Here is a 10000-nt window from a genome sequence, read left to right on the forward strand (position 1 = left end):
CAGGCCTACGACAAAAGGAAAGTTGATTGGCTGAAGGTGTAGGCTATTCTCTAGTGTTTCCCAGTGGCACCTCAAAATACCTACAAAAACATTGGGGCAAAGATGCAAAACAATGAAACACCAACGGGTTGAAGCCATGGGTTGAAGGAGGTAGGGTTAGCTACTGTACTAAAAACCAGATTCAATAAAAAAAAATCGTCAAAAATGTTAACAAATTATATTTTACAGAATATGTTTCTCTCAATACAAACTGTGTAGTCATGTCCATAAAAACCTTATTGACAGTACAGATTACTACTACTGATGCTTTGGTGTGTAAAAATAACAACGTAGAAGAATTAGTACCAAACGACATACACTAATTTACTGTAATAACATTGGTATGATGCGTTAAACCCAGTCCTTCCCTACAGTATTTTGCAGTAATTAACGCAAGTGATTCACAGGGTATCATTTCATATTAACATAAGAGATCTTAATGTTTTACAACACGTTAATAATATATAAAATTACAATAATTACAATGAAAATGGTGGTGATAACTATATATACACAGTAATTCAAAGGCAAAAGTTTACACAGCCGTAAAGATACATCAATTATTCTATGAGGAATAAAAAGGGTGTATTATGGAAATAGACTCATATAAGAAATATCTCTGTAAAAGCAAGGCAATCATGGAAGCCATTACCCAAATGACTAGTTAAAACGTGCTAATGACAAACAAGTATACTCAGACTACGGTACGGAAATGGCTTCAGGCTAATTATAGAAGCCTATATTCTGGACCACAGAGCCGAGCGAGTTTGACTTTCAACTCTTACAACAACTGGGAATTTTCATTTCGTTTCTGTTCTGCATGAACCAAATTATTCCTTTACAACATCAGATATCTTACAAATGTTTCAAATTATTCAATTTCTGCTCAGTAATAGTCCTCTAATTGGCAAAATTGGAGACATAAGTGGAACAGAAATGTAAAGAATGCCTAATAAAAATACCATGGGGAGCACTGTACTTCTGCTGTGCCTTGAAATGGTATGATGAAAACAGCCCAACTTTCAAAGGACGTGAACGCACACATAAGGTCAAAGCTAGGTGTCTGTCTGCCCCCCCCCTCCCCCCGAACCACAGCGCCCCCCCCCCCCCCCCCCCCCCCCCCCCTCCGCTCTCTCTGGGGACTTTGAACTGGGGGGGGATCAAAAGTGACTGGGAACATTTCGGTCCTCTTCCCTCCACCACTCAGATGCTTTCCCTCAAGTGCTTTAAAAGAAAACCTCATCGTCGCTGTGGAATCTGATTGAGCTCCTCTGGGTTTTTTGGGGGGTTTTTTTGTTGTATTTTTTTTTTATTTTCTTTTGGCAGCTTGGCTCAAGGTAAAGAGCCAAGAGAAAAAAGAAGACGAAAGAAAGAAAGAAAGAAAGAAGAAAAAAACAACACACCACTACAGAGAGCGAATCCACAAAACAACCCTGCTTCGCTTTCGTAGCACAACATCAGTCGCCAAAGGGCAAGGAGATCTGCATCTTGAAGCCTCTAAAGAGAAGGACACCGGTTGGAAATTAAATACGTAAGAAGCACTCTATCTTTCTCGCCGCCATTTCTGTCCATCCAAAAGCAACATTGATTTCCATAAGAAAGGTGCCATGCAGATTCCCAGTGGCAAGCATTCCCAAACATGAAAAAGAAGAGGAGATTAAAGAAGGCGGAAATCAGGCAGCACCTTGTGTTGGAGCCTCTCATGGAACTCTAGTCTGAATCAATTACCACTCAGCAGGCTGAGCTCAATTAAAAAACGCCACAGAGGGCCTGATTGCAGGGGTACTTACAGTAGGACAACATGGAGAGGGCCAGTCTATGTATCTACCTTTCAAAGCCACTCAAGGGCCAGAGTGGGGAATGCTATGCTGCCTTTGAGGCATACATACACACGGATACAGACCCACAAACACCCCCCCTCCCCCCATACTGTATGCATGTGTGCACACATACACAGACACACACAGTGGATCTGAAGGGAATCAACATACCCCAGAGGGAAGGTAGATGAAAAAAAAACATAGCCCAAGACTGATATGACTTTGCTTTTGTCATTCAAATACCTCTCCTTTATCAAGACCGGTCATGAGTGATGTCTCTCGTGTTAACAGTTGTGCTTTATGCTGTGTCCCAGTCTGAAAGGCAGGCTGCAGGGTACAGTGGAAGGCTGTTCACTCTAGAGGTTTTAGTCTCACTCCTTCAGTCCAGCCCCTTTCATGTTCCTCCATCCTTAAGCGATGTTTCTCTCATAAAGGCCCATTCAACACACTGTAAAAGAACCTGCTACAGGCCAACGAGGGTTCACCAAGTCCTTTTACTGGCAGCTGAAAGGCGCTGGGCGCAAGAGATTGGCTGCATTCAAGCCATCAGGTGTTGTTGCCACATGGCTTGGAGTGTTATGTAGTTTATTTCTATCTGTTTTTATGTATCGAGCCTATTTATCCTTCTTACGTGTTTCTCATATCCTCATACACTTTTAGCGTATAATGATTGATTCAAAGATAATGTATCATAAGTATGATAATACGCTGAATTATATTGGATGTAACATACTGTATATGTAAGTGCAAGCCTTACAAACTATTGTCCAAATGTTGACATTATGTACTGTGTGTGTGTTTGTGGCTGCACAGTGTGCACATTTTCAATTGGGGAAAATGACAGCAACTGTTTTTACACCTTCACTCCCAATGAATGACATCATGTACAGTGATTAATGATGATAATATGTTTCTCCTAACTGAACACATACACAATGCCTGATAACTTAAAAAAAAGAAAAAAAAAGAAATGAGTTTAGGCTATAACTCTAGATGCATATGTTTGTCAGTTACGTTTTGTTTTTTTCTACCAGAGAGAAGTTCAATTTGACGAGAGCTGAATTCCCAAAAGCTATTTTCCTACTGAAGGGCATAAACAATGCATTTCGAATAATTTACCTGGAGTAAGCCTGAGGGACTTGGAAAGGTGAACTCCTATTTACCATCATTAAAACTACAAATCACTTAATACGGATACAAACAGCTCAGCTATTACGTTGGGCAATGCTGGGGAGTTCATGCATGGGTAGGCAGAGATCTGAATCACGGAGCATAAATTGAATGAATTCAAGCACCCACTGATAAGATCACATGATTAAAAAGGTGTAATGTCAGACACACTGAAATGTTTAGCTGATGGATCAGACATAAAAAATAAAAAAAATAAAAACCACATGATGAATGGTTTAGGATGATTAAAAACAGGGCAGTAATTGCAACCTTTTTCGATGACTAAAATGATTGAGCCATTAACCTGCAGCAATCTCTGCTGTCGTTAATCCTGGTGTTTTAACTGGAGTTCTGGTGGAGCCTGAATGTCAGCTTTACAAACCGTCCAGTTCCACTGTAGGGCATCTTCCGGGTGCACAGTAATGAGCTCTTAAGCCAAAGGTAGTCTATGTGAGTGAAACCCTGCCTTCACAATGGCACACGGAACAGAACAGTGCATCTAACGGGTGACTAGCCCCCTTCTTCTGTACCTCTGCACTAGATAGATTTCCCCAGACAAAAATTAAACCAGCTCCTACTTGGCACTTTATTATCTCTTCAACTGAATGATTTATTGTTTGTGGAGTGAACGAAACGAAGGAGAGGGGGAAGATTACATTTCCAGCCAAAGCTGAGGCCTGATCTCGTTTTTTACTCCCTCTGTCCAGGAAAAAGGCTCCCGACAAACAATAATGTCAGCTGTAATTGATCTGAGGTCGCCGGCTGGGCCTGCAGTAAAAGCGCACTATTTAAGCGACAATCGGCCCTCCGCTCCTCAGATGCTGGCTAATGAAGCTGTCTGTCCGGGCTATTTACCTTCCCTTAAATGGAAGGGGGGAGATGTACTGTAAGAGACAGGGCTGGAGAGGATCTGCCTCTCTCTGCTGTGGAATTGGACCTGCGGATGCCTCAGGAATGTATAATTGGTTGCCGCAGCCAAAGCTGAGTTTGGTGCTAATTAAATTACTTGTATCAAGCCTATCTGTCTTTGTTTGGAAGGCTTGGGGCTTCGGAACAATGCATGGTAAATGCTGTTGTCAAACAAACATGTTCGTGGTCAGTCCTTTGATTTGAATCAAGCTACAGATTGAGCTGATTTGTACAGCATTGAGCCCTTTTGCTTTCATGGTGTGGAGATCATGGTGTTTCTCTTCTGATCTGTAAAAACTGTCATTTGCACCATTCTTATTAAGCATAGATTTCCTGTATAAACTATATACTGCTCCTTGTTACAGTGCAAAACAATCTGAGCTATTCTACTAATTGCCCTCGTAAAATGCCCCATGTCGCTGAAGCATAACTCAGACAAAGGTGAGACTGGTGGCATGGCATTGGTCTAGAAGCAGGACTTTGTTGTGGTCACATTAAGGATTTGCAGCTAAATGCCAAAAGGAAATGACTGGTTTATGAAAAATTATGTTTCCAAGCTGTGGGACATTTCGGTGGTCTTTCCATACCATTAATTAACCATATATTTACTGGAAGTAGTAATCTCAGTATGATGCGGATGAGTAGTACCGTAAATATGCTACAATATATGCAATCCATATCATAACCAAAACCAATCAGCTCAAACTGAGGTAAAACAAGAATAGCATTGTGGAGAAAAAACCTCTTAGATGCAGTCAGCCCTTCATAAACATGGTGTTGTCTGGTATTGTGGTGGTGCTGTAGACTGTTTTTGTCTCCACAAACACCCACAGACACACACACAGATGGCGGGCTCAGTCAAGGCTGTTGAGCCCTGTTCCTCATTAAAGGGGGAGAGAGAGGAAGGTGCTGGTCTTTGATGTAGCCACCCACAGCCCCCTAGTGTCATTGAGTGAAACTTTGAAGCCTTTTTGTGTTTACACCGTTAATGTTGATAATAAAGAAAACATCTTGTCTTTGTTAAAGAGCTGGAATACCTGCCATCCACTCACCTACGCACTCCACACACAAACAAGACACGTGATGGTAGAACACCTATTTACACAAACAGGGAGATGTAAACATGCACACATGTGGAGACCGTTAGGTATAAATGTACACATGCACAAATACAGACATAGGCACAGACACAGACGCAGACACAGACACAGACACAGACACACACAGATACACAGACACACAGACACTCACAGACACTCACACACACACACACACACACACACACACACACACACGCACAGACATATACAGTACTGCACTCAACGTACATGCAGACAATATGGTCATCATTTCCAAAGCCACAGCAAATGGGTACGTTTGGAGCTAATTCGTATCAACAAACAGAATGTGTGTGTTTACGATGCAGTGATGAAGAGATACACATACTTTCCATGATTCAGGTGGGCATAGAACACTTGCCAAGGTACGCAATGTAACGTATAAGAGAAAGTAATGATAAGAAAACATCTTTGGTTTGATGAGGTAACATAATTACTTTCCTCCCCCCCTGAACCGCTGAAGTGGAACATGTGGTAGGAATTACAGAGGAGACAGACAACGTTGTTTGTCCTGTAAGTATAAAAACGCTGGGCAGCCGCCTGCACCAGATGACAGAGTGGTTTTAATCTCTAGCTCTACCTTGTACCGTACAAATGGTGTATGAACATGGGAAGGCCAGATACCTGACTAGGACATATCAATTCTATTTCAGAGACTTACAGTATGTTGAGATGTTGTGCAAAACCTGTTTGCTTTAATATTGATTACATTCTTCAGGAGTGAAAAATCGCACAGTGGACTTTCTGACACAGATTTTTCTTTTCTCCGATCAATCTTTCTTTCTCTAACAAACTGCTTCTGAAAATGCTAAGAGAAGAGATAATCACACCATATGCTTGCATGTGGCAAACCAGATTAAAACTTGACCTTAACTAACTAATGCCAACATCCCTGCCGTTGACAAGATGAAGGGGCAGGGAAATGGTGGATATGTTTAACGTAATCATCCACATGGCTGGGGATGCCCAGGACGTCCAAGCCTTCAGGACACATTAGACCATACTGTTCACATCTCTAATCTGGGTCGGAACCAGTTTCACTTTACATTTGTCCCAGATCACTCTCAATAAACAGATCAGAGACAGATCAGAGGCACGCGCACATGCACGCACGCACGTACGCACGCACGCACGCACGCACGCACGCACGCACGCACACACACGTACACGCACACACACACACACACACACACACACACACACACACACACACACACACACACACACACACACACACACACACCACTAACAATAAACTGTAAACTGCAGCATGGCCAGTGGAGAAGAAGGGAGAGGGAGGAGGATAGGAGAGACATTACAAGCAGCTGTTACTACTGAGGGTGCAATATATTCAAGCCCAATCAATAAAGCTCCCACAGGCAGTGACACCCAAGCAGACAGAGGAATCATTTTCATCTGATACTTAGTAAACGCTCCCCTTTTAAAAAGATTGCTTTCAGTCAATGGCAACCAGTTGTCATTTGACTCAGGATCCTGAAATGAAATATATTGACGAGCGTTATCAATCACGGCCCACTCTGCCGTCATATCGCTTTGGAGGGGAGATCGGTTTGCATGTGGTCATCGGATCATCTGTTCTAATTACAAAATTAGCATCACTTGGTCCAGCCTTTTCCCCTCATCCATAACAATCCCTGCCTGAGAGGGAATCACTATACCTGTCATTATGCTAATGATTTCAATGTAAAGCTAATTATTTTTCGTGACAAATGTGAGGATTACAAATGCAATTAAACAATGCATGACTTATATTAAAATGTTCATGTGCTCAAGGATGGAAGTATCAAAATACCTTATCTGATCCAATACTCAATACGCGTAGAATTTAAAGATGATTATTTGTTGAAGATATTCTAAACAAATTGTAGTGTAAATGCTGTTTGTTCACAGTTCCCAAAGGAAAAAAGGTAAGTACTAAGGGTGTCTGGTCTGAGTAAATGTCTTACGCCTCGATGACGCTCCTGTATCAAAATGCAGTAGTGCAAGTGGAAAAGAGATTCTGATGTTCCATTCGATTGATCATATATTGATCACATCTAGCACATGAATGCGTTTATTATTCAAACAAGCCGTAGGACGATTGACAATATCCTAACAAGATTTTGGATGGATTTTAATGCATTTTGGTCCTGACTATTTAGCATTTCTCCTTCATTCTATATGAATACCAAAGTCCCAATGGTCGTCCACAAACACTTCCAAATCAATTGGTATTATTCCACATAAACATGACACAGCCTCTATGCCGTCCTACTGACAGAACGATAATAACAAATGATGCGTTAATGTGACCTCTCCTTCATCTTAGTGTTTGTTGTGAGACGGACGATCAGCGTCATCATTCCATGCAATTACAGCCTGTGCATATTTCACATTTCACAGAACCTGAGAGAGCTCATAATCAGTGAAAGGTTGAATGTCATTTATTGCACATATCACATTTACACACTGTGACATTGTCTTTTCAAATTGCCTTGATCTCTTCACTTTCAAAGGTCAGTCCCTTCCCCTGCTAAATTCAACCTGACAGAGAATCCTGCGGAGGGGACAGCCAAACGCATGCATCACCCCCGCATCAAACCGCTCCAAATTAATCCATCCAATTAATGAAGAATGAGCCCTAATGTTGATGAGGGATGACAACTCGACTGGTCAGTTGTTTTTTTATAGCCGTGCCCCTGCTATTGTGAAGTAACCACAAGAGACAGTCAGACAAATATTTGCATGACATGAGATTTGTTTAGCATGCCTCTGACTCTCTCTCTCTCTCTCCCTGTCTCTCTCTCTCTCTCTCTCCCTGTCTCTCTCTCTCTCTCTCTCTCTCTCTCTCCCTGTCTCTCTCCCTGTCTCTCTCTCCCTGTCTCTCTCTCTCTCTCTCTCTCTCTCTCTCCCCCTCTTGCTCACTCTCTCTCTATTTCTCACACTCTCTCTCTCTCTCTCCCCCTCTTGCTCACTCTCTCTCTCTCTCTCTCTCTCTCTCTATTTCTCACTCTCTCTCTCTAAGCTCTAATAATAATGCAACAACTCCGCTGCCACTCAAAGATGATAGAACTTGATATGGATCATTACGGAAATAATGTTTAATCAATTCTCCTTGTTATTTGTAATCTATTTCTGCAGTTGTCGGCATTTGTGTGTTTTGTAGCTACATCAGCGTGCTACACATTTTCCCAATCATGCATATTCAAATTTTTCGCTGATGCTTAACAGCCGACGCAACCAGAATTAAAACGAGGGCATTTGACTTCATTAAAACAAGAAACGATTATCAAGTTTATCTTTTGAAATGTCTATTAAAACGTGTGTGACGCTCCTCACTTATCTGTCACCTGCATCCCTTGAGCCCAGCGCACTAATAGAGAGATGGGAAGGACAAATGTGTGTGTGTGTGTGTGTGTGTGTGTGAGAGAGAGAGAGAGAGAGAGAGAGAGAGAGAGACAGAAAGAGAGAGAGAGACCCATCAATCTCTAAAGGCAGGTCTACTCAGTCTGGATGCTGCTGGTCTGTCTGTCTGTCTGTCTGTCTGTCTGTCTGTCTGTCTGTCTGTCCGTCCGTCCGTCAGTGCGTCTGGATGTCTCTCTGCCTTCAGTGAAGCTACAGTATCTGACCCACATTGTCAGTCTTACTTACTGCCACTGCTCATCCATACTCTCCATCTGACTGCTCATACTGAGGCTTTCCTCGCCACAGCACACAGCATTATCCTACAGTTAAATACATAGGAAATCAGTTACGCTTGATTGGAGGTTCTAAAACCCTCTCATTTACATATTCTGAGCCTGTGTGGATGCCACTGTATGACATTTGACCTTTGGCTGCAGACTAGACACTCTCTCTCTCCCCTTGCCCTCTCAGAGGCTCCAGCAAGAGAAGACATTAGGCCAGAAAGTGGCCGCCATCCTCTATTACGGCCTACATTTAGCCATGCTAGGCCATCGGCGCTAGCAAAGCTAACAGAGAGCCGGGCACTAGCTAGCTGGATATGTCCTTCCACCAAGAGAGCTTTATTATTAGAAAGGACATAAACAGACTAATTAAATCGCAGCAGTGGAGCTGGGCTGACAGCTGGCGCAGAGAGTGTGACCAAACAGATCCCTATCAAAGAGCAGGAGGCACTGTGTGTGTGTGTGTGTGTGTGTGTGTGTGTGTGTGTGTGTGTGTGTGTGTGTGTGTGTGTGTGTGTGTGTGTGTGTGTGTGTGTGTGTGCGTGCGTGCGTGCGTGCGTGCGTGCGTGCGTGCGTGCGTGTCCACTCCCTGTGTGGGTGAGAGGGGCAGTGTTGACCATGGGGTTGTTTAATTGATCTTTTTCTAACATGTAAATCTAGGTTGGTCGTATTGAAATAAAATCCTGTATCTATAATTAGGTCCAGTAAATCTGTCTTCCATATCACCTCAACAAGAAAAACTCATGGCCCTATTGTGAGATTCAATGCACAATGTTGTACAGTTTGAATATGAGACTTGATTATTAATGTCCATGCTACAATACATTATATATTACTTTATAATAATAGCCAGGCACTGAACCCTGCTACAGTAATGGTTTGTTCATCCATGTTGATGATTGTTATTGTACTAGTTGGTTATTCACTGTATGTCTCCTGTTACAGAAATAGATGTCATTACATGGACTCTATATGATCATCAGCCATGTGCCGACATCCAACAGAGCTTTAAATATAATAATTAACGCGTTTCTCCGACCGACTGTAGTCAGCGTGCAGTACAAGCCATGACGTGACCCAGTAACGACCTCACATAGAGAGGAGCCTAGTTATGCATTGATCTCAGAAAATAAGGCTAAGTGTCCCAGATTGTACAGTCTTGATGTACCTTCTGGAGAAGCAGTGTATTCTGATTATAGAGCTTGGTACGAACACAGTAAACAGGAGCAGTTGGGCTTGCTGTGCCTTAAAATGAACA

The 10000-nt window shown here is 42.4% G+C and overlaps 1 protein-coding gene across 1 annotated transcript in view; it reads right to left on the reverse strand.

Moving 5' to 3' along the window:
- Positions 1–10000, reverse strand: part of dachd (dachshund d) — a 93764-nt gene that overhangs the window by 25373 nt on the left and 58391 nt on the right. The window contains exon 4 of the mRNA XM_083681578.1: positions 1–5. This exon is cut by the window's left edge and continues 168 nt beyond it. Coding sequence (XP_083537704.1) covers positions 1–5 — 5 coding nt within the window. The remainder of the gene's footprint in view (positions 6–10000) is intronic.

The sequence above is a fragment of the Argentina silus genome, assembly GCF_951799395.1.
Source record: "Argentina silus genome assembly, chromosome: 12".
Taxonomy (NCBI): domain Eukaryota; kingdom Metazoa; phylum Chordata; class Actinopteri; order Argentiniformes; family Argentinidae; genus Argentina; species Argentina silus.